The sequence below is a fragment of the Epinephelus fuscoguttatus genome, linkage group LG17 (genome assembly GCF_011397635.1).
Source record: "Epinephelus fuscoguttatus linkage group LG17, E.fuscoguttatus.final_Chr_v1".
Lineage (NCBI taxonomy): Eukaryota > Metazoa > Chordata > Actinopteri > Perciformes > Serranidae > Epinephelus > Epinephelus fuscoguttatus.
Window position 1 is genome coordinate 29,415,351 of NC_064768.1, and position 26,448 is coordinate 29,441,798.

Genomic DNA, 26,448 nt, shown 5'->3' on the forward strand with positions numbered 1-26,448 from the left:
AGCACAGAGATACATGGCTCGTCCGTTGGTCTGTCCATCCGTAGCACAAGTCATGTATGCCACTTCACCACCGACCCGTGCATAAAAGCGCAAATAATTCCCTGTTGTCTCCCCACGAATGCTGTGATTTGATGGCTCGTTGTAGCCCACTGGCGAACGACCCCCTTAATGAACACGCCGTTTTAATAGAATGGAGCACGTAGGCTACTGACCTGTTGCCAAACCCGGTCTCACACCATTTCTTGTCATATTCACAGTCTATCACAGTTAATTAACAATTAGTGTTACCCCCCTCCCCCCTAAAAAAAAAAAATAAAAAAAGTTTTTCGTGTACTAATTTTTCATAACCGCTTATGATCTCAAACACATGTAAACATGTAAAGGTGTACATGGACTCACCCCTATGCCGATGTACAAAAATGAAGCCAAAATGTCCCAGATGCGGCCGCCACCATCTTGCACTGGTGATGTCATTTGGAGCCAGAGTCTGCACAGTCACGATCTCAGCTGTTTCAAGTCCCCGCCCAAACACTGAACAATTGCGAGCAGTGCCATCGATCGCATGTGACGTGAACTTTGATTTTTAGTTCGGCCCATCCACTAACATAGAATGGGCGGGGTTTATGACCTATACTGCAGCCAGCCACCAGGGGGCGATCGAGATGTTTTGGCTTCACGTTTCAGGGAGCTATAATGTCGTTCATCTTTATATACGATCTATGGCCTAGGCCAGGGGTTGGCAACCTTTACAATCAAAAGACCAAAAATGATTTTAAAACAATTCTGTCTGGAGCAGCAGAACATATTTTAGCCTTATAATGGATGTAACGCATTAACACTATTGACTAAATTAACCTATTAATATTACTGATAGGCTACTTTGCCTTGGGCGATTTATAATTATTTGGAACTTTGACTTTGCAGAGTTGGCAGTGAAATCAAATCTATCTGTCCACACAATATTAGAGTTTTACTTTTTGGATTTGGAGTCCATAGCTAGCCTAACAACAGAGACTCTAGACTGATCACTGCTACTGAGGTTTGGCAAAATCTAGAGGAATAGGCGGCAGGCTATAGATGTATGATGCACATTTAAGTAACTTAAACATTTTTTAAATTTGCTGCACAGGTGCCTAATTTCTTTAGACCTACAACAGTGATACATAAAAACTAAAATGTTAAAAAACAACTGTAGTCCATTTTCATATGATTTTTTGTCAAAGCCACAGGGAGCTAGAGGTGCTATAGAGTCGCAGGTGGCTCCAGACCTCTGACCTAGACATATCTCTTTCAGTTGAATAAGATGCTGATTATTTGCAGTTTAATGTCTGTTGACATTTGACCGATGACCAATGGCCAGTGCACTGCTGAGACATATTTTTTTTCTGTTCATTTAGCTATGATTCAGCTCAGCTCACTCTCTACTGTCCCACATGGGAAACTTGCTGCTGCTTGCAGCAGCCAAAAGCACTTGGCAAAGCCACATCAAAACACACTCATCCAACAGCAAACACAGCAAAATCCTCAATTAGAAAAAAGAATAACATGCAATAGTAAAAGCAATAAATGGAGGCCATAGCAGTAAAAACAAATTAAAAAGAGGTAAAACAAGTTTTAAAAAGCCAATTAGACAGATGCTGCTGTTTATCGCTTCACATTTATGTTGATATTGACTCACCTTGGCTTTATATTGATTGGTTTCTGACAAGACACTCAGACCTACAGTATATCTTTACCATCTACTGTCCAGCTAAGTTGTAGGTTAATTAACAGACCGGCAGTGTGGCCTGCATACGAGAGCAACTTTAAGGAGACCATTAATGGATTGCTCAGCCATATCTAATTACAAGGTTGTGGCTTTTGTGTTTATGGGAGACGCTGAAAAGTGAGGTCACAGTTTTACTCTTTGCTTCTCTGCATCAGCTTTCACTGACTGCAGACGGTCATGCTTGGCTGAATCCAACTGAGGTTCTGTTTTGTGGTCTTCTGCGCTGTTAGTTTGCCAATAGAGTTTTCTGCTGGGTAGTTGGTGTAATATAAGACCAGCGAACACTCCCAACATTCAGGGCATTTTGTCATTTATACAAAGAACGTGTGGCTTCGTTCTTTTTCATTGACATGGGAATGACAAAAATTAACATTGTGAATATATCTTGTTATTGCATATTGTAGTCCTTGACGGTATCTTCACGCGGCACCCAGCTAAACGTAACTAGTGTCGCCATATTTCTTTTGTCAAGCTTGTCGGACCCTGCAACAGTAACTAATGGTGGTGGGACTTAGGATTGGTCAAGTGTTAAAGAGGTGCTTTCACATTTTGGGAAATAGTCACGTGAAAGAATCGTCGACACCACTCTAATATCTCTCTGTTACATATGAAGCTGCAGGCAGTTAGCTTAGCTTAGCACAAAGAGGTGGAAACAGCTAGCTTAGCTCGGTACAAAGGTAAAAACAATCCGCCTAACTGCCTCTAAAGCTCAGTAACATATTTTATCACCTTTGTTGATTATTTAAAGTTTATGGCCACAAACCTGAGTAAAGTGTGTCTTTGCATGGGTGCATCTGCAGGATTTAGCTGCTGCTCTGCTAACACGCTGCTCACACGACGCCTCCTGTGCAGACACATTGTAACAACATCAACAACACATACAAATTAAGAGGCCAGATCTCTCACAGCAGGGGTCGGTGTTGGGCGGAGACAGGTGGTGTTGAGGTGCGGCTGAGGGGCTGATGGCCACCAGGCTGGGTGGAGGGGGGGACAGTTTGCTGACGGGAGGAGAAATAAATGAGCTCTGAGATGAGACGTTAGAGAGCACAGAGACATATGGCAGGGGAGATGTCTGGCACGGAGATGAAGATAGATGGGCTCCTGGTTGTACCTTTAGGTCCAGCAAAACACAGTGCGGGGACAGGTACATGGCGACATCTTTAAAGATTGAAATACTCTTAAATGCAGGTGTGGGTGTTTTTTTTACATAAGCTATTATTCATGTCCAACATAACAACAGAGTTTATACCTACAGGCTGATTTTTCTTTATTTGAACTTAATATTGACAAGAGTACTCCATGCCCCACTTTGAATTAAATATTTTATTGTCCTCTGTGGCTTGATTCATAAGCTACGGAGTTCACACAGCACAAGATAAGAAACTCTTTGAAAACTTAGAAATGTTCTACCTCTATTTACTCTGCCTTTTTTGGCCAAGAATGAATACTTAATAATTGGAAATATATGGAAAATATTGGAAAATATGTTTACATGACGTACTGATTGTCTAACTAAAATCATACTCAATCGAATTTCTCAAAGTCGGACTAACGCACCGAGATAATGCGATTGGGAGTTGAATTACACCTGCTTGTATACAGTCAATCGAACCCAAACTGGCCTAGATGCTCTGCACATGCTCCACAGTTTACGTCCTGGGCTTTGACCTGGAAGTCAAACAGCATTAAATGCATAACAGAAGAAGACACCAGTAACAACATGGTGTTATCTACGTCCAGAGGTGTGCATCTTTGGACGGACGAGGAGACACAGTTCATGCTGTGTCAGCTGAAAGAGTTAAATATTTCAAAGTACATGGATAGAAGGAAAACACTGGTCTGTGATGTAATCGGTCAGCTAGAAAAAGGTACTAACAAGCTGAAAGGGGGCATATCGCCACCTATTGTAGCGGAGTCGGACATACTTGAGTTAATAAATCGATTCCCCTCTCGTGCATGTACACGGGGACAACGACAATAGTCCAATTAAATGGTCTAGTCGAGCTATAACCGTAGCTCGAGTTAACTGTGTAAGTAAACAGCTGACTGATAAGTCCAAGCAAGTAGACCTCAAGTCTGAGTGTACACTGGATCCTTTACAACCGGTACCTACCACACCAAATCACAATGCCGATTTCAGTGTCTCATTCCAGTGCCAGATAGTGTGCATAGCAAGTGTGAGGTTGAACAAAGAGAAAGCGAGCATGTGTGTGACGTTGTGAAGGTGGGGCTGCGGCAACTTGAGCAGAGAGAATGAAGTTAAATTTTCCAGGGAATGTTTGTACAGTTGTGGCTATCTGACAGTGAATAAATGCCACAACTCTTCAAGACCCAAGCTGTGTTTGTGTGTCTTGCTCGCCACCTGCTAATTAAAGTGAAGAGCGTTAGCCACAAAGTAAACAAACAAAGGTAGGCTGGATCCATATGTCCATACTTTGCAGACTCCCAGACTTTGCGGGTGCATTTAGACTGACTTCATTTGACTCCGATGCCGATTCAACGTGTTGAATCGACAGAAAAAAAGGCGACTAGTGTGGATGAGGGTGGCAGATGCTCACCAATGGCCGACCATTGTCTTGGTGTGTCAGGGCCTTTAGGGAGACAATTATTAATCCCAACTCAAAATGGATTTTGCTGTTATTAGTACTGTCACATTGTTATTTAGTGTAAATCATTGCAATTAGGTCAGGGTTTTTTGGCACTGGTATTGGAAAACATCCAAATGATACCCAGCTGTGTTTTCTGATTGTCCACCATCTCTAGCTTCAAAGTGTAAGTTAAACTATGCCTTTAACTTGCTAAATATCTGCACATCAAACTCACAACTAAGCAGTGAATCTTCAGCTCTGTGGATATGAAACCAACACAGCCACCAGTGTCACTTGTGTGTACATGTCCTCTGGGCAAAAACATATATACTGTACAGTATACACTTGAGTTCACTCTGTTGCACACACACTCACACACTCACACACACACACACACACACACACACTCTCAGACCGAGGATCTCATCATTAAGAGGAGAACAGGAATGGATGCATGTCTCAGTTGTTGTCACTATCACGTCTCCCTCTTCTTCTCCTGCTTTCACTCCATTAATTCTCACAGATCAGGCCCCAGCTTCCTGCAGTGTTTTTCTCTGTGTCCATTCATTATGAAGCATCCTTTCCTCCCACGTCTATCACCCTGTCCTTCGTCTTCCCCCACTTGTTCTTCTCGGTCCGCGTGGCTCTCTGAAAGCAGAGTTATTCTGTTTGTCCCCTTTCTCTCGCAGCCTTCTCTGTCCCTCCTCCATCCTCATTTTCTCCCGCTCTGCTCGAAGTACAGAGACCCCCCAGAGAGCCACAGAGAAGTGCACATGGGCTGGAATAGAAAAGAGAGGGTGAGAGGGGAAGAGAGGGAAGGCAAAAAAGACAGGAGAGGAAAATAAGGGCATATAGGCTCACCTGACGTTCAGATTCCCTGCCCCTACCTTCCCTCTCTCCCTCTTTCTTTCCCCTCGGTACCCTTTTCCACTCATAACAAATGTCACGGCAGTAGATCTTTACAAAGCACGCAGTCCACCACTTGGCTATTATTATGAGTTTCATTACAAAATGCCAAAATTTGCCCTTTGCTACATCAGTTCATTGTCCCTCAATAGCACCCACTTCGGTTATTGTGGTAATGCTAAATGAATCTCCACAAAAACTGTCGGTCAGCAACATTTTTTGGGCTGTAAGCATCATGGCTGTGTTTGTGTGACAGAGCAGGACGATGATGATGATGATTTACAGAGACATCTGAAGCACAGGGCATTTACGTCTTCAATCTGAAAGTCGCATTAAGGACAAATTCACTGTACTGCATATGTATTATTTATGACTGAGTGCTTTAAGGAAGTTGTGCAACATTTCGTGCGATTAGAGGCAGATTATTTAAACCGATGTCCTTTAGTTGCATTAGAGGCACATCTCAAGAGATGCCATCGCCAGTTGGGTGGGTGGTTGGTATTTTAACAACTGTTTCATGGATTGCCATGACATTTACTGACATTCATGGTCCCTGGATGATGGATGTTTTGGTGATCCTTTGTCTTCATTCCGTCATGAGGTTTAAATTTGCAGTTTTTTGTTAAGTCTCAACAGCTAGAGACGGGCATTTATTGTCATTGTTATTAAGAACATAATGGGCTTGCAACATTGTGTCATCAATGCAGAATTATTCTTCATCTTCTGAAGACAACATAGTAACACAATAAAGCTACAACGACCTGAAGTCAGCATCCATATGGTAGTCTAAAGACAACACCATATAACCGCGAATAAAGCTACGATGACTCGAGGATGTTATTAATACAATGGTCTAAAGAAAACAACATTTAACGGACAATAAAGCAATGATGACTCTTAAACATCTATATGATGGTCTGAAGACAACGCCATGTAACACAAAAAAAGCCTACATGGCATGGCAACAAACTTGCTATGGTAATATGAAAAATGCTTGAGTGTTGACATATCTGTTGCGATATTGCCCAAAAATTGCCTTGAGTATCCCTCAATATTTTTCCAATGCCTTTTAAATATGAAAAATATTACATCTGCTCTAAAGTGGAAGTCAACAAGTTTTAACTATCTAGAATGCTAGCTAGTTAGTTATTGCTGTCTGCTTATCAATTGCTAAAGGATAAAGCAATTATGACTTGAGGTCAACATTGATTTGATGGTCTAAATACAACATCATATAGACGAAAATAAAGTAATGATGAGTAGAGGTCAATATTGATTTGATGGCCTGAAGACAGACTGCTAGCTAGCATGCTACCTAGCTAGTTAATGCTTTCTACTAATCAATTGCTTGATCATTTTTTTTGCCCACTTCTCATTTAAAAAGGTCATCACACAGGTGTTCTTGGTTTATCATGCACTTTAGATTCATTATGCAATACTTTTTGACAACGGGCACAATCCTGAAAGAAAATTAAGGATACAGTTGGCGGGCTAGCACGCTAACGCTAGCGTGCAAATTCTAGCATGCTAATACTAGCGCACTACAGCTAGCTCACAAACTCTGGCAGTCAGAAACCAACATCTATGACTCCCTGTCCCTTTGACAATCCAATTAAATAACACATTTTCTTGTAGTGGCCGTTCTAAAATGAGCTGAAATAAAAGTTAAAGTTAGAGCATTCTGATATGATCAAGGAGTTAATACTAAGCAGCTAGCGTCCTAGCTGGCTAACTGTTAGCTCACCCTTGCAAGGTAATGTGAGCTTACTTCCATGGTGGCGAAATACTAACAATTAATTTAAAAAGCAAATATAACTTTTAATTTCTGTAGTAGCAGACTAGTGTAAACTAAAGTAAAACTTGCAGGTTGGGTCAACAACCGCTTGGCAAAATCAGGACGCACATTTGACGTCAGTGTAGTGGTAGGGAAAAATACATTTTTATTTGTACAATGCTTCGGTGTTCACTGTAGTTGTCAGCTGACATTTCACAAATTTGAAATATGTTTGCAGTCCCCCTTCTGCTACATAGGCAATGGTGACCCTTGAGGGTGAGCAGTGTCCAACGTTCCACACTCCACCATATGGGTACTCATAGTGCACTGTGAACACGCTTATTTATGCCCTAACAAATCACATGTACAGAAGTATGTGATTTGAGCCACGGCATTAGTCATGTTAAATGCCAATGCATAAAACGCATGCTGGTGTGTTGAAGCATATAAACCACCTGAGCTTTTGCAAGGCACTTACGTAGGTTCTGAGACAGGAAAAGACTGCATTGCTGTACTTTCTGTGTCAAAAAAAAAAAAAAAAACAGGAGAAGAAAGAGGACAAAAAAATATAGCGGGGGCCATAATGATAAAGCAGGTGGCAAGAGAAGTTATATGGAAGAGGAGTAGTGAAGAACGAGAACTATTAAAAAAGCAGTGTGAAAACACGATGTTGGCCACAGTGCATCTGCATATTTAATGTTCCCTTTGGCTGTCGGTTTAGCTTCAGTATAATCACTCTAAAGTTAGGGGAGAGAAAAGGAAAGGACAGACAGAGGACCGTAAAGGAGAGCGATAGAGATGCTGAAGGATAATAGTCCTTTTTTCTACAGAAGACATTTTGACATGTCACATTAGTATAAGCACAGGGGCAATAAAATTTAACGATGGCTGCTTCAGTTTCAGATTCTGGCTCACTGTCATGCTGTCAAAGCTGAATAGAACGGAGCCATCAATAAGTTATTAGTAACACAAGTGCTTTTCCTACTATGACATGTCAAAATGTCCACTGTGAAAAAAGGCCTGTTGTAAGAGCTGTACCTGTGCGTGCATCAGTGAGATTTATTACGAAGTTTATCAAAGTAAAGCAAGAGTGTGTGCACACACACTGTTGTCCTCCCAGGATTCAGCCAACCAGTGATGACTTGAGCTGTAGAGTTTATCATGTGTCACTGTTTAAGGTCAGACACAGAATAAGAATCCAAAAAAACCCACACAAGACAAATACCAGCTGACAGGGTCACCCCTCAACAGCAGGCCAGCCCTGACATTTGTGTGCGTTTGTGTATGTGTGTGTGTGACTTGAGACATTTCTTAACTCACTTGAACAGTCTGCTGCCATCTGCACTGTCCTCGTCTGCTGACCTTTGTGTTCTTTGTTTCCTCAGTTTGCAAAACTATTTGAGATCAGAAAGGCTTTTCGGAGCTTTTCGCTTTTTATTTGTCTTTTATGAGATAGGAAGTCATTTCTGCTGCCTCGGCAAAACACGGCAAATTTTATTGAAAACCAAACTGTGGTTGAAATTCAAACTGGGCGTCCTTCAGCCTCGGGGAGGTGCTGCAGCTGTAAGACAAGCTAGTATTCTATATTTCATCAGACACACTTCACATCAAGTTGTCCTTTTATTTGAGCTGTTACACGCCTCCCACCTTTAACGTCTCCTCTCTACTTACACCCTCTTTTTTATCTCCCTTCCTCAGCCCGCGCTCCAACTTTCCTCCCCCTCCCCCCAGCCTATTGGCCCTCCAGTCCAGCGGGACCATGATGCTCAGCAGCTCTGTGGAGGTGCCCAGCCCGGGTGGGCTGAGCGGCCTTAGCGGGCTCAGCGCGGCAGCTCGGAACGTGGTGCGCTCTTCCAGCATCTCGGGGGCCATGTACAGCCTGGAGAAGAGTCCGGGCAGCGGGGGACCGGACTCCGCATCGTTGGCTGGCAACAAGAAGCGGCGCTCCAGTCTGGGTGCCAAGATGGTGGCCATTGTGGGATTGTCACAGTGGAGCAAGAGCACACAACAGCTCAACCAGCAAGGTCAGTTAACAGTCTGAAATGATTCTGATGGATGTAAACTCCTTGCGTTAAACTTTACTGCCAGTGCAAGTGTCATTTTGACCTTTGAGTCCCGATCAAATACTCCCAAGATATTTTTCTTTCTTGTCCTTTTTGTGCCATTTGTGCGAGGTCATTGTGACATCTGACACCTTTTGTCCCTTCCTGCTTCCTTTCCTCATCACCCCTCTGTCCATTCTTCTTATTCTCAGCCTCCACTGTTTCCCCTGCCCCTTTTTAGTAGTATGGGAATATCAATCTTTTGTTTCAATTTGGGTTCAGATGTGAAGCTGCAAATCATATTCATATTCAATTCTTAATTTGGTAAGACATTTAATAACCATTCTGGCTTTGCTTTTACATTTCAAAACACTGATGCTCTTAAAATGATTAAAAGCTTTCCTGCTGCAGTTTCATTGTTAAACAGAAGCCAACACTGGTCTGACAGAGCAGTGATTGTTTCACTGTATGCACAATAACATCAGCATAATCCACTCCAAAGGGCATTTGATGCCCTGCCTCTGTTGTACCTGTGATATGTAATTCAACAAGCCCTCAGTGGCTTTACCTTTTGTTGTAATGTAATGAGTTAATTTTAAAAGCCGCTAACACCAGCGAGTGTTGGAGGAAGCAGTGGCACATAGTATGTATGATGGCAATGGTGGTGGTGTTATGTGTCCTGTGGGGTATAATTACATATACTGTGCAGCAGCAACAAACATGTTTGTTGCTTTGTGCCTCGGCAGCGAGCACAAACCCTCTTGCTCCTGGTGGGAAATGGGGAAAAACAGGTCACACACCGAGGCTTGGTACAGGCTGAGGGGCAGGGCCAGGAGGGGGCAGGGGATGCAGCTCATTTCAATACAGTTAATTTCTTTCTTCATTCCTCTGTTGATAAGAACCACACCGTTCATTTCCCCACATCCTATTAGCACATTCTGTTTCTCCTTCCAGTACATTGAACTGTAACCTTTTCAGAATGCTGTCTGCATGTGTCTCTCTGCTCGCCTGATCGCTTTGTGGTAGTACAGTGTGTACGTCTCTGTGAGGACACTCAGTCTTCTTACAACATCTGAGGGTTGTTGCTTGTCTTCGTGTGGCAGACTGGGGACCTTTTTAATCTTTTCATTAGTTTCTGTACCAATGCTAAAGTTATTTCCCTAGTTTAAGCCAATATACTGTTAATATGTGTTTATCCATTTATTATTATACAAACCTTAAATAACTCCGTAATTTCTGTGAAATTAAAGTGAATATATTTGGGTTTGTTGGTCACACCAACAAGACATTTAAAGCAGTCACCTTGGGAGCTGTGTAACCAGTGGACTCCAGTGTTGTCTGTATTGTGTTGATATGAAGAGGCCCAGACTGTGGATATCTTTGGAGGCGATCTTTGTTTATCCCTGACAACAAGAGGTAAAAATAAAATCCTCTGTCAAACACGACCATATAAGTCGAGCCCCTACACAAATAAAGTGACACAGGATTATGTTAGCATAAAATGAACTTATAAACAGCGCTAAAACACGGAAATTACCACAAGAGCAATGTCACTTACCTCTCCCATGGAGCGAAACAGAAAAAGGGGAGAGGTAAGGCAGGAGACACCCCTTTATAGGTGGGATACCCCCAAAGGTGAGTGTAGGGGTGCAGAGTATCAGATGTTCCACATATTGACTATGGAGGCCTAAGTGTCAGGTAATGGTAACTGAAACAAATTTTGTGTAATTGTAACACTTAATATTACAAATGTGCATTTGACTTTGTTACACATGTTACTGCACTATAATTGACCCTGTAACAGTTGGACTCTGGGAAGTTGTGATGACCATTTTTCACTAGGGAAGCACCGATTTATTGGCCAAACATCGGTATCAGGGTGATTCCTGCCTTGTTAGCTGCCATCAGCATATTGGCAAACAAGATGTTGAATCACATCAGTGTTGTGCAGACTAAAAAGCAGAGCTTGATGACTAACTGTGTCCCTCCATTCTGGGGACAATAGAAAACCTGTTTTGGATGAACAGAGATCTTCCCCAGAACAACAAATTAGCGGGATGTTCAAATGTAATCTTGAAAAATCTAGTTTTTGGTGAGAAACTTGAAAAAATACAGCTGTTTGAAGGAGAAATGTATTTATTTATACAACAATATACATTTGATATTAGAGAATTATTATACATATAGTAAAAAGGCCTTTGAAGCAGTTTTTTAAAGATGTTTTTCATGTGAAAGAAGGTTATTTTAAAGGTTTTATGAATTCTGTACGTCTGAATTTGTGCTCATTTAAAGCGTTAAGTGTAATGATGGACTGTATGACTTTAAAACAGATTCCCCTGGCACAAAAGGGGAAATAAATAACAACAAAAACACAGTTATTTAAATAAACATTGGTATCGACCAAAAATTTCCACAATCGATAAATAAAATAATCTTTAGGTGCAGCATGAAATCACACACAGCTGCAAAAATGTCAAGAGTGACACCATAAATTCCAAGGCTTATTGTAACAGTGGTTCTTAATGTAAAGAAAGTAGAGATAACATAGCCCAGACAACATTTTACTATCAAATAAACCACACAATAAATACAATCATGACTAAAATTGGTCCAAGTGAAATAAATTTAAAAACAGTCACATACAAGTTATAACTGTAACAGTAAAGTTAAACTTCCAAGTTTCCCATTAGAGCTAATATATCTTTCTAATTGAACCCACTTAGAAAAATATGGTAAACCACACACACCAATGCTGAATGGTGTCTTTACAGAATCAGCTGCATTATATGACACATAAAATAAAATGAGTGACTGGTGTCCGTCCTGTCGAAGCAGCTCTGTCCTTTCTAATCTGAACTTTTTGCATAACTTCTGAAAGATTCGTGAGAGGAAAGAGACCATTTTAGAGGAAAGGAATGAGGATGAAAACATTAAAAAAAAAAATGTGTGTGCTTACTTGAATCATACATGTTATCATGCCAGCTCTGACATGGCCACCATATGGCTAATGGGCAGTGTGCACAGGAACAAACACACGCAGCCGATCACATGCGCACACACACTTACCTAAATCTTGTATCATTATCTTGTATCATTACCTGTTTTTAGCTCCCATCAGTGTGAGATGGCTGTCGCTCTACCACTCAATACACACACACACACACACACACAAACAAACACAAAGAGCTCAGTGCACTGAGGCACAGCTGACACTTGTCTGACGCAGGGAGGGCTGTCGATATTTTCACCACAGGGGCTTTCGTGTCTCTGTGTTCGTGGTGATGAGGAGAGCACAATGGAGGGGAAAGTGTGGATGAGGAGGCTAGGAGGGGCTGAGGATGTAGAGAAGAGGAAGGGGAGATGAGGGGTGTGTCTAAATTTAGATGTTCCCAGCTGCCAGAGGAAGACATCGCGCCTGGAATGAAATCACAGTATCATGCACCGCTCCTTCCTATTCCATCCATACCACATCTCTCCTTGTTATAGCCGGATCATCTTCAGCTTCCTCATGACAGGTTTCTTGGGAGAGCATTGGTATTCTTATTGGCAGGCAGCCTGAGTTTCCGTATTGGGGAGAAAAAGTCAGATTGGCTCATCCTTATTTGGCATTATCTCAGGTAGGCTAAAAAATAATGTTTCAATTGATTTAGGTTAAATTGAACCACATACCTAAATGTTACGTTAATTATTTTGCGTCACAACCCAACAACACATTTGTGTCACTGTTGTACTAGGAATTGACCATGTCCTCACAACTTTACAAGGCCGAGCCAGGGAATCTGTTCCCGGAGACAAACAAGGCTGTTTACTCAATGACCCGGAGAGGCCGAAATGGGCTGCTCTATTCTGCTGTTTTCCCTTCCTCATAATTCATACCAGCTAGAGGCAAAAAAAAGTGTATAATTAGTTGGGTGGCCCACACAACCAGACAGACAGACAGAAGGTCACACGGACAGACGAACAGAACGACACAAATATACCTCCTCACCGGGTCGAGTTCCATTAAGATCCTCTTTGTGTTCCTTCCTGGCAGTCGTTAATGGCCCAATCTGGTCAGCTGTCGCTGCTCCATGTTCCGAGTGACACGTGCATTGATTGGCTGATTGACTGGCCCAGGTGCCGTCACCACGCTGTGCTCGGTTGGTCACCTAATAGGCGATAAGCCACAGGTTGAATTGGTCCACAGAGACGAGGTGTGTGAGGGAAGTAATTTGGACTTTGGATGGGAATAGTAAAAATAAATGGAATGCAAAACAGCAGAGACCGACCGTATGTCTTGTGTCGTTAATTACTTTATTGGTACCTGATATTATTGAGTAATTTGTTGATGTATGTTATGGTGGTTGCATCAGGAGAAGAGAGACTCAAAGCACTCCACTAAGTCTATTAAATGCCTTTATTCTGTTTTTTTTATAGTTATTCTAAATGCATTGCACCCGTTTCATGACTCTAAATAAGTCGTCTCTACTAAAAATCGTATTATTTGTTCTTTCTACGTTAAATAATAAGATTTATAGTGAGTGACTAAACAGAATGAATGGGGAGGCACAGAGAAAGTGACAGAACACTGAGGCGGCTGATAGAGACGCAAAGATGTAAAAAAGACAAAGTGAACGGAGACAGTGGGAGAATATGTCAGCGTCTCACCATTAAAGCGCTATTAGGAGATAATGTGGTTATGGTGTTGTTATTGTGTCAGAGTTCCTGCAGGGTATGTTCTAGCCGTGATCCATTTCTTGAATTAGATCCAGTCAATTTACAACTATCAGCAGAATTTGTCCCAGTAAGCTCTTAGGTAAGCAAAGCAGGGGGGTTTGTAGAACTGTAAAAAACGCAAGTGTCACATTTATTTGAACTCTTAAGAAGGAGAATTGTGTAGTTACATTTTTATATTAAAGTTTATTGCTTTAATTTATCATTATGAGATAAATGTTGATTACACTATGTAATGGCTATACTGTAAAGACACCATCTGTGTTTTGATTGGTTCCCTATAAGCCTCACTGTCACTGTCACTATGCAAATTTGTCTTCCACCAGGGACGGTCTTACTGAACATGATGGCTTGGTTCACGGCACAAAGGAAGTACGTCAGTCATTGCAGACAGAACGAGGACAGCACTTTTGTTTTTCCCGGTAACTAGCGCAGTCATCCCCACTTAGCAATGAAAGTTCTTTGCTGTTATTACCTACAGTAGAGGAACACCTGAAGTAACTGCAGACTTTTGTAGTTGCTAGGCTATGAGGAAACCAGAAAGTGATCTTGTTGTCTTTGCGGCAATGATAAAACCACTTGAAAACGCCAAAAGGGCAGAAGTTTCCACATTTAGGCCCCTTCCATTGGAGGTTCTTAGTGGGCTTCAAACATTTGGCAACTGTGGCTTGATTATAGTCCAGTACTCGTTACAGTAGTCCTTGTTAGGGGTATAGTGGCTGTTTGCTCACACCAAAGTTCCTAGGCCACTTAGTTTGTGAGGTGTCTCGGTTTGGACTCATGTTTCTGTTCCTTTTCACAAGATCCACAGTATTCGCATGAGGCAGGGAAAAAGTCGAACAAAGTTTATTGAGAATACAAAAGTAGAAAAACAAAACAACAGGCCAAGTCCTTCCAAAAGTTGAGCATAGTGTTCGTTGAGGCAGGACACAATGTCAAGCTCAGCTCACATCCCAGCTACATCAGCTGATCTCAAACAGACCAATCAACAGATGGAGCAGCTTATGGATGGAAGGGAGTCAGCTGATAGATCACATGATTCCTTTCTATGCAACCAATTGGCGATTCTCATTCATGGCGCCCTATTTAAACTGCTCTGGCCTGCCTACTGTTGCTGCTTCCTCTGCAAGCTGCTTTGCAACCCTCCTCCACCCCAGCTCCTCCTTTTCATGCTGTGTCTGACTTATCAATGTCATTTCTGTTTGTCATTGATGCTGCTCTGTTCTGTTCCCGGGGGGAACAGAACTGCCTTAGGCCTTTCATGTAGGCGCATGGAAGGGCAGGGAGGTGTGCTCTCTGCCTCAGGCTTTCCTCATTTGCATGTGGAAGGGCAGAGAGGTTTGCTCTCTCCGCCTTAGGCTTTCCACGTTGGCGTGTGGAAGAGGCTTTCTGCCTAGGCCCGAGGAAAGACAGAGGGGCCCCAGAACAGAGCCATACCACCAAATATAATACTGCAAATGGAAATAAAATTTTCTCTGACAAAAGTGTTCCCGGCTGAAATACATCTCGTATGGTCCACTACCAACTCTCCTTTTTGTCATGTGCACTAAACTACCTTACGACACCATACCTGGTGTAAATGTGCCTGTATTCTAACACATAAATAAAGTAAATATAAACATGACTTTAGTGCAGTCCACCACCATACACTATTCAAAATATACAGAAACGGTTGTGTAAACTTATGACAGCAGAACCTATATGATACGTCATATCAACACAGACATTTTTACTAAATATAAATATAATAAATAATGCTTAAATAATGCTTAAGTGGCTCTCACAAGGGGTGTAACAATATTTTCTATCTATAATGAGCTCCTTCCAAAATGTTATATTCCACTGTAAAAAGTAACATTGCAAAAAGCATAGAGTAAATGTCTGAACTGATGTACGGCATTCTGCATGTGACAATGGGCCACAAACTCCAATTTAAACATCTTCTCATCCACTGACTTCAGACGTCTAAAGTAGGACAAGGACATATTTTTTTTTTAGACTGCAGCCTTGTCAACATTTTCAGACAGCAGCTGAGACCTGTGACAGTTGTTAGTGTTAATTGTACCCTCTGGTGTTTCCAAACAAAAATGAGTAACTTTAGAGAGTCATAACTCAGATTTATTCCTTATTATGAATTCATTTGGCTCCTCAGAATGCTTATTTTAACTTTTTATAGTTCACATGACTCTACACTTAAGATGTGAATTAAGGTGCTGATGAAAGAGTAGAAACACAGGCTAAAGAACAAACCCTACGAAGATGAACACGGATAAAATACAGACAGCATAGAAGATAAAGTTACATTTGATTTTGTTGTATCGACACACTTTCAGTATGCTTTTCACAACAGTGTTGTTGTTATATAAGGTGTGCTTCCATATTTAGATCCTTTGATACAGACTATTTTAATGCATTACTACATACATGATGTATGTTCCTCTCCCATGGTGTAACTCCGTACATAGAGCCGACTCCCACTGTGTCATTGTCTCATTATTCTGGGTTTTGTAACAGGTGAGTGTTGAGGATGGCATTTCGGGTCTGTCTGTGTTCTATTTATTACCTGCTATTATTGGTATCGGTGAGGAGAGAGCACACACACACACATACACACACACACACGCGCGGTTTCCCAGGTTTAATGGGTGAGTCACTCCTCCGCTGAACACTGTCTTATCTCCTGAGCAGGTTTATCCGTGACTGTGAAAACAGGGCCAGCAGAGCGTCTCTCAGCACACTGTCAGTCTGCACAGAGGGACGCAGAGAAACAAGCGCCTCTGATGAGATGCAGTGCACCAGGAGAGTTAGATTAAAGGACACCAGGCGTGGATGTGTGTCTGTTTGTGAGAGGCTTCAACTCTGAGCTTCCCGTCTCTGGTTTATATATGTGTGTGATTGGCTGGTGCACATTCACACTCAATCACCTCACTCTTTTCTGCTCCATTTAGCTCTCACAACCCACTCAGCAGCCATCCTCTTTATTTTCTCAACCTCGCTTTGTCAGTTCCTTTTTTAAATGTCCTTAATTTAAATCTCTGTCTTCTGCGTGTTTATTTCTGAGGTGCTGTAGATACTGTAGGAAATAAACCAGAGACGTGGAAAAGACACAGAGGCAGGGACGGAAAAATGTGACACAGGAAGAGAATACTTGTTAGTTTGCTTATTGAATTGATTCCAACTTTGTTCTCAAGACCCATAGCAGCCACATGTCTGGGTGTACTATTGAGTTGGCTGACTGGAACTCTAGCTCCAGCCTGGGAGTGAAGATATGTGAAGGGGCTTTCACCACTGCCAGTAATGTTATGAAACCCATTTTCCAGGTTTCTGACTCAGTTTTATTTTGTGTTGCAATGAAATAAAACAGGTGCCTTTGTTTTTATGCCAAATACTATAATTAAATCCTTGTAAGCTTTGTTTCTGTGTGTAAAGCACATTTAAGGGGTGTCTGCAGGTCCTTAAAGAGCCGTAAAAATAATACTGTCCTTTCACTTTGTACTTGCACTTACCTGTTGGCAAAATGTAGATTAACCTAACTCAGTACTACTTATCTTTATACTTACTGTACATCCATCCGTCCATTTTCATCCGCTTATCTGGGGCCGGGTCACAGGGGCAGCCGGCCAAGCACAAAACTTCAGACGTCCCTCTCCTCAGCAACACTTTCCAGCTCCTCCTGGGGGACCCCAAGGTGTTCCCAGGCCAGATGAGACATGTAATCTATCCAGCATGTTTTACTCCGAGCTCCCTCCGGATGTCCGAGCTCCTTACCCTGTCTCGAAGACTGAGCCCAGCCACCCCACGGAAGAAACTCATTTGGGCTGCTTGGATCCGCGATCTCATTCTTTTGTTCACTACCCAGAGTTCATGACCATAGGTGAGGGTTGGGACATAGATTGACCAGTAAATCAAAACCTTTACCTTCCGGCTCAACTCCCTTTTCACCATTATGGTCCGGCGCAGTGCCTGCATCGCTGCATCAAGCCACACCAAACCGCCAATCCATCTCAAGCTCCGTTCTACCCTGATTCATAAACAAGACCCTGAGATACTTGAACTCCCTCGCTTGAGGCAGTAACTCTCTTCCAATCCAGAGGGGGCAATGATCCATGCAGTGCTGGAAACAGCGTTGGAAGCAGGACCTTGTTCATTACTATAAAAGGTGCTTAGTGACGCACAGAGCCAAAAACATTCAACTGCTTTATATAGAATCACCCAGATGAACGGCGCTGCTTCTGCATCATTTAGCCCATAGACAAAGCGCACCGGAGACTTCCAGTTTAGCACTGCGCTAACTTTGATGAGGATAGAAGTATGTTATCGTGTTGGTCTTCTAGACTCTCCAGATGTTATCGGACCTAATGGATCAAAATCTGAAAGTAAAATGAGTCATTTCGTATCCACTGATTTATCCATGTCTTTTTCCCAATGTACGTCTATGGGAAAGTGTTTTTGGGCCCCATGACATCAAGCGATGGGCTCGGAAATTTTAATTCTACCATTCCACTGTAGACCCCCAGATTCAGTGAAGCTATGCAGCTTTCACAACTATAGAAAGTCCTCCTAAACTGCTTTGGAAACCGTATGCTCACAACATAAATCTTGATATATGACTAGCTTTAGTACGCCTTAGCATCCAGTGAGCATTTCCGTTTTCTGTCCTTAGCTCAAGTTAGCCTGCAGTTCTGGTTATTATTACTGATAAGCAAAGCAGTGCTGATACTGTGCGGAACTCTGTTGATAGGACAATGTTTAGCTATGGCTCTGTTTCGATCAGTTTGCCTGAACTACAGTGTACATAAAAAGGTCTTTGTAGTTTCCTAAATACTTGCAAAGTGAACATTGTGCTCCCCCACATCGAGATAGCTCCACAGAACAGGATGATGTAATGCAGATGGGAGATAGCTGAAGAGTCTCTGTTTCTATCCCAAATAAGTAAAAAGTGTTGGGTAATCTCTTCTAGATAAAGTCCTGTACCATGTGTGTGCAGAGCTTCCCTTTATTCATTGTCATGACATGTTATATACTGTGGCTGAAGGTCTTTGTCCCCTGTAATACTCAGATTTACAGCTGCAGCTTATTTTCTGCCTCATTACTGAAGATGTTGTGTATCGTGCACGTCCGACAGGGAAGTTGCCATATCTCGATAATCCTAATTGTAATGATTGAGCAGCTTTGTGATATTTAAGCATGATGAGGGATGATTTGGCAGGAGAAAGAACCCCAACAATAACACAATAAAAGACCACAGATTACAGTAGTATGTCCACAGGTTAAAAGCAGCCTCTACGTGGTCTCCTACACCAGAGAATAGACCTGGCATTTTAGTGCTCAGGGTGTTTTCGGGGTGACTCACTCATGCCCTACTTCTAGCTCTGTTTCTGAGTCACAGTTAGGAAACACACTGTAGGAATTTTGGCAGAGATATTTTGGAGAGCTTACGGTGATCAGATCCTTCGAGGGAAAATTCACGCCTAAAGAGAAATTCTTACATATCAAGACGGCTCAGAAAAGGCTCGTGAACAAAATGAGCAGCAGTGGGTACAAAGCTGTGAATTCTCAGAATAGGAACAGTGGAAGTTGAATCACTGCAGCATCTGACCTGTGGTAACCGCGCTTTCATAATAACTATTTTACAGGATGACTACACTTGATAGCTATTCATATTCTCTATGACTAACGGAAAAATCCTCCTTGAGTCTATTGAGCTGCTATTTCAGGTGAGACTGCTGCTCTGTTGTCTCCCTCAACCCCCCTCTCGCTCCACCACCTCGTTTTTCTTTTGAAGCATATTGAGTCACTGGCTCTCCTGACACATACAAACTGAAACCTCACTCGTGGCTGTAAAAGCTTTCTCCTCCCCACTGGTGCTTTTAGAGGTTACCAAACACCAGCTAAGCTTACCGGCGATCACTTTCTCTCCCTTCTCTGTTTCTCATCTCTCGGCTAGCGGCACTCCCTCGTCGTTGTCTTTGTGTTTCTTCCAGCTCACTGACATCTTAATTTTCCCTCTCCTCTATCTCTCATCCCTTCATCTCCATCTTTTTTGCTCTCACTTTCAGTCACAGCGTCTATCATGTTTTCCCAATCTCTCCCACAGACTCCTCCATAGTCCGTGCTCTATTCTTAGCCAGACAGATTGGTGAACCAATCGACTGTGAATCTCTCTTTCTTTATGTCTGTATACCTGCTATAGTGTGCAAAGGAATGTGTGCGTCTATAAATAGCTTATGCATATGAAAACACTGCCTCTCAAGAAAGTGTTAAACAACATTTATATAAAGGGATAAGTTGCCATTTTGGAAAATATACTTATGGTTTTCTTGGTGAGAGTCACATGAGAGGATTGGTACCAGCAAATATGAAGAAACCGCAGCAGTTAGCTTAACAATGGCTGAACTGAAGCAAGCCTGTGATCAATTGTGCAGGCCACAGTCATTGATCACACATATCAATGCACACCCATGTGCACTAAGCATGATGCATGGACATACATGTGCGGACATGGACACACACAGACCTCATTCTTATAGTCATTGTTGATTGTTTTTTGTCTCTGGTCTTATTGTAGTCTCCTCTTTGACTTAGTCTTTGCCTGTATTCTGCTGTATATGTTGTGTTATCTTGAATTACTCCATGCTCAGTAGTCTTACACTACACTAATTCTAAAAGCCAAACCAGGGACAGATGGCACATATGCTATGGCTAGACACCTGCATGCATTGCATCTACTTTGTGTTTTACGTGTGAATCAATGTCTCGTGCATTTGTTCTTGTCAAATAAACAAGTAAATAGATTAATTAATTAGCAAATGGAGTGGAAACGGGGGGGAACCAGTTAGCCAGGCTATGTCCAAACATAACAAAATGCACCTACCAGCACCTCCAAAGCTCAAGAGGTGACTTCCTGGAGTCTGGTTGTCACTGTGAGGATGCCAGGCAACCAGCAGACAATTCAGAAAGTAAAGGCCTGGCCACACCAGCGCTTAAAATAGGAAAAGTTGAAAGAAGTTGCAGGAACTGCCATTTGTACTCCGACTAATTAACAATTAGCAAGCTCGTTACCGCCGAGAGATTTTGTTCCCATCTTTATTAAAACTCTCAATTAATGAAATTATGTCCTAGCCCTAGCATGTCCCAGAAGGCTAGCGTGTTAGCGGTCAGCTTGCCAGGCATAGTTCCCCACATGTGAGTGGTCTCTGCATCACCAGGATCAAGATCCACATATTTTATGTAGCCTACTTTTCTTCACCTGGCCAAGAAATAGAATCCCCCACAACAGAACTCCCCGCAAAACCACATTTTGTTTTACACTGTGGCTTTTGTATGTAACAAACGAAATATAACATGTTAAACAGTGAGCTTTCGAGATGCTGGTTAGCAGATATTTTTTTGTCCTTTGCACAGAGCCACTGTAGCTGTTTCCACCTGCTCCTGGTGTGTGTGCTAAGCTAAACTAGCCTGCTTCTGACTGTGGCTTTAATTTAAAGATTTTTATCGGCTGATATTCGCCTTGTTGACTTCTGTTGGCCTATTGGTAAATAAGATAGCATTCATTAGGGGTGGGAGGAAAACTCCATACAGTATAATATTGCGATATTTTTGTGAGGCAATATCGTATCATCAGTGCCAATGAATTATTAATGTTAGAAATACAAATTAAACTTTAGGTAGCCTACTAGAATAACATAATCAACTGCTTTGTCGGTCCACTAGGTAGAAAAAAAATGGTTGAAGTGAGATAAACAGACTGAAAATGTTATCTTTTTAGATAAAACAGATGTTGACAAAGTTTTCCTTTGGGGACAAAAGTTACAGTTGAAAAAAGGAAATAAATCGCAATATATTGTGATGTATTGTATCGCAATACTCAGCATATTGCAACAAATTCATGTATCATGGTATCATGATTATATCAAATGGTGATTTCCACCCCTAGCACTCACGATGCCAGTGACCAGTGTTTTTTCATTGTATCATCAGTTTTGCGCAGGCTAAAAAGGAGGGCTCAAAACTAACCGCTGCATCCTGGGGACAATAAAGAGTGTTTAGGATGAACAGAGATCTTACCCAGGATACCACTGGGACAAAAGAACACAGTAAACTCATTATCGAGACGTCAGGGTATGCACGTTATTGCCAGGAGAGCAAGTTAACGACGGCTGTCTGCTGACCGATGTTTCATTGAGTTATATTATGATGCGTTCAAGGTCTCTTCAATAAAAATGAGTAGGCTATTAGACAAAGGTAAATTAGAATGTTGTCATGAGGTGTTCAAATCTTATCTTGAATAAATACAGTTGTTTGAAGGAGAAATTTCGTACTGTTTTCACAGCAATATAAAATAGACATTAGAGAGGCAATTATGATATCATAAATCTTTGAAGAAGTTATTTAAAGAATGTTTTTTTATGTGGAAAAAGTTGTTTAAAGGTTGTATTTTAAACATAGGTATCGGCCAAGAATTTCACAAACAGTTCATCCCTATTGAAATTACTGTCTGCAAAGAAACAAATAAGCTTCAACAGTAATGCATCTCTCAACTCAAAGCTTGTGCTTCGTCGGAGCTCATGGAATTGCCATTTTTTTCTTATACTACATCATGTCAGGGTTTTCACACAGCCGAGCCAGCTGAGGTGTCATTTCTCATACGTTGGGGGCTTTTAGCTGATCTGGCAAACTGCGCTAATAGAGTAAGAGCTCTCGGCTTTAGCAACCCGCGTCGAAAATGACTAAGAGCACTTATTGGCTCCCCTGCAAGGCTTTAACAGGCAATAAGTCGCAGTGTGTGTCACAGAGCTCAAAAGTGTGTGGTGAGTCACCATGTTGTGTGTATGTGTAGCCTATGTATGAATGTCTGGGCGTAAAAGACCTATAATCAGGGTGTCATTACCACTCCTCTTGACACAGAGTGCTGTAAACACACGTATTCAGACCATACATAAGCCTGCTGCCGTCTGCCGTATGGAGCTGTAAAAAAAAAAAAAAAGGTGGACTGGAGAGCTGCTTTTGGTGCATAGGAGCAACACACACACACACACACACACACACACACACACACACACACACACACACACTTGTAGTTCTTTCTCAGCCAATGCAAACATACAGGTTGGTTTCTAAATCTGTGTCATGGCACAGGGAGGCTGCTGCTGCACTGCAGGAAGCATCGACTAAGAGATGTTGTTTGGTTTTTGAGAATTAGAAATGTGATTTGCTCCTAAATCAGAGAGCACAAATCTGCCAAGATGGTCAGATAATTTCCCTTCAGCTCAATATGCGTTGATTTGTCTGGGGGATTCTCTTGACCTAAGTGTAATTTTCTTTTGCAAAGTGTAATTGGCTTCATTATTCTGCCGACAGTTACCTGAAAAATAGATAAATTAGATCAGACGGAAATGGAAATACCTCAGTGGCAGGATTTCGATTTTTGACTTAATAAGACAGAGATTAACTTTTTTTTTCACAGTGTACCAGATATTATCCTGAGCTGTCTTTGTCTCGCCTGCTCTGTTAACAGAAAAATATGTTCAGTGCTTAATGGTAGATTTTGTAAAATATAAAATGTTTTTGTTAGTTTCCAGCCATCTGATGTCATCTGCACCTTCTTATCTGCTTCTTTCATTTGAATCGTCCAGCCATGTTGCATCATTTGCCCATCAGCCGCCGGGTTGAGTAATCAAGAGGAAATTACATCTGAATTAGATTACTCTTTTCCTCATTGTAATTAATTGTCATTAGACAGGAGCCCGTGTGGCATATTAACTCACTGACAGACATCCTGCCGTACATGAAGGTTTTAGATTTCAAGAAATCATTTCCTGTGTAACGTGGTGCTGAGAAAGGCTAATCGCCTCGCAATGACCACTCCCTGGCTTCTGTCCCTGCCTGAGCTGTTTATGTGACTCTCACACACACTGACAGCGCACACACACAAAGATAACACAGCAGATTAGTTTTGTTTAACTCCCATGCATTATCATTAAAGACTGACAAACAGTTTGCATACTAAGCTACACTTAACTCCGCCACAGTTATTTGTTTTTGCATGCTCTGTTAGAGTTAAATAACTGTCCTAGAGAAGTATACTGCTGGCAGCGTCCCATAAAGGTTGCATTTTAAAGAGCAAGGTTTTAAGAAGGGCACAAACACACACCAGGCAGCCAGGGAAGACAGCGCAGCCGCATGATTGCACATATACGCACACATACATAAGTACATAAAAAGGTTCCTTAAACTCTTTGCATTACTTTATATTAGCATATAGAGTATAACATGAGCAAAATCCAATGAGATTTTCCCATTGAATTTTGGATTATTGCAGAAAATAAGCTTTGTGGCAAACAAACGTTTATGATACTTGTACATGCAGTCAGTAGACATAAAAAGCTAATGAACGAACTTCGCTGCAGTTGAATGACTTTAACATCACTCACACCACAAGGCTTTAAAGCTGTTTTTGGCATGATTACATCCTGTAGCCTCATGTAATCACTTGTTAGCAACCGAGTCGGGTATTCATTGACGTATTTTATGTTGCAGAACAAAACATGAAAGTTGCTTAAGCTTGTGTTAACCACAGACTTTAATACAGGCATCAAACCAATAACTCGTTCAAAAAACATTTCATTTGAGACGAGGGAAAAGGTGTTCCCAGGCCAGATGAGACATGTAATCCCTCCAGCGTGTTCTGGGTCTGCCCCGGGGCCTCCTACCAGTGGGATGTGCCTGAAACACCTCCATCTGGAGGCGCCCAGGAGGCATCCTGATCAGATGCCTGAACCACCCCAACTGACTCCTTTCAACACAAAGGAGCAGCGGCTCTACTCCGAGCTCCCTCCTGATGTCCGAGCTCCTTACCCTATCTCTAAGGCTGAGCCCAGCCACCCCACGAAGGAAACTCATTTTGGCTGCTTGTATCCATGATCTCATGTTTTTTGGTCACTACCCAGAGCTCATGACCATAGGTGAGGGTTGGGACGTAGACGGACCAGTACATCGAAAGATTTGCCTTCTGGCTCAGCTCCCTCTTCACCACAAGGAGGAGCTGGTAGTTGATATTTTTTATCTTTCGGCAGTCAGGCTAACTGTTTCCCTTTGGTTACAGTCTTTATGCTAAGCTATGCTAACCGCGTGCTGGCTCCATCTCAAAAACTTAGTTAACCTGTTTCATCAGGACTGTATGGATGTGGTTTGGTCATATTTGATTTACAGTGCAGAGGATGCCATGAACAAAGATACATTTTATAGTGGATGACTCAGATATTCAGCTGTATTTTTTCAAGCCAGTGTACAGCAGAGGAAATGCACTGGAGAGGCCAAAACTGCGTCTGCGAGAGCATACAGTATGGCTGGTGGGGACCATCCAGAACCTGAGCTGCTGAAAGTAAACACCGACTGGTGGTGCCTGTGCTCAAACTGCCCTCCGATGCCAACATAAACTGAATCAGTCAGCTGTGATGGATTTCAGCATGGGCAGGTTTTGTTGGATACCATAGCAGATGCCAGGGCAGTCTGTGTGTGTGTTACTGTGCATTGAAGTTTTAATCCTCACTCTAGCACACACTGAGGAATTTATTGCTTCAATTGCAATCATCAGTGATTGGACATCCACATAAAAGGTGGCAAATTTCCCCTTTATGTGTAAAAAGTAGGGATTCACTGATTTACTGATCACGTGCTGAGGTATTGGCCAGTATTTGCCTTGTTTACTGTCAACGGCAGACAAGATGACATTCACAGATGGCAGGGGTTGATGCTTTCTGTTGTGTCACATCATTTTTGTACAAGGAAAAAAGCAGGGCTCAAGATGAATGGCCACAAACTTAGATTAATGAGCAGGTACAAGAGGAGTACAATGAAAGCTCTTTGATTTCACTGTTGTGTGACGAGTTGGCTTGTAGCAGCCAGCAACATCACCAGCAACAATAGTGAATGTATTTGAGACAAACAAAGATCTCCCCCCGGGACACCTTGGGACAAAGGACGCAGTAAACTCAAGATCATTGTGTAGGAAGACGCACCTTATTGTTTCCTTTATAATGCTGCATAGTGGACAAAAAATCTGTGTTAAAACCGGCAGAAGGAGAGCTAGTTAACGTTAGCCCTAAAGCAGGATTTATTTGTTGGCTCTAGACAAAACCTGTGCACGTGGCCTACTCTGTGGTGAGCATTTATAGTTGTACGATGGTGTGTCTGTGTGTGGTACACCTCCAAAACACTAGCTGGCAGTGGGGTTTCTGTGATACAACATGCTAACGTTATTAGCATAAGCCTGTGACATTTGAAATTGCATAAATTAGCCTAGTGGCTAGCGGACTTTCATCTACTCATATGAAACCAGGATAAATCACACACTAGGGGTGTGAAAAATATCGATATGGCAATATATCGCGATACTTGGCCACCCAATATAATATCGATTTTTCAGCTCCTAATATCGATTTTTTATGAAAATAATGATTCATGTTTAATTTAGATGCGCTGTGAATACAGTAGGACCTCCGCGCCTCCACTCCAGTAGATGACGCGGAAGAGCCACTGCTGTGCGGCGCAGCACATTGCTGTAGTAGAGGCAGCGCGTGGAAACACTTTGGATTCCAAGTCAAAAAGGGGAGTAAAAGCAACGAGTTGGATAAAGAAAATGCCGTTTGCAAGCTT

At 42.1% G+C, this 26,448-nt stretch overlaps 1 protein-coding gene across 1 annotated transcript in view; it reads left to right on the forward strand.

Moving 5' to 3' along the window:
* The window catches only part of rims3 (regulating synaptic membrane exocytosis 3), a 49,657-nt gene that overhangs the window by 10,859 nt on the left and 12,350 nt on the right, over positions 1-26,448 (forward strand). The window contains exon 2 of the mRNA XM_049603314.1: positions 8,735-9,060. Within this exon, the coding sequence (XP_049459271.1) occupies positions 8,796-9,060 (265 nt within the window). The 5' untranslated portion in view covers positions 8,735-8,795. The remainder of the gene's footprint in view (positions 1-8,734; positions 9,061-26,448) is intronic.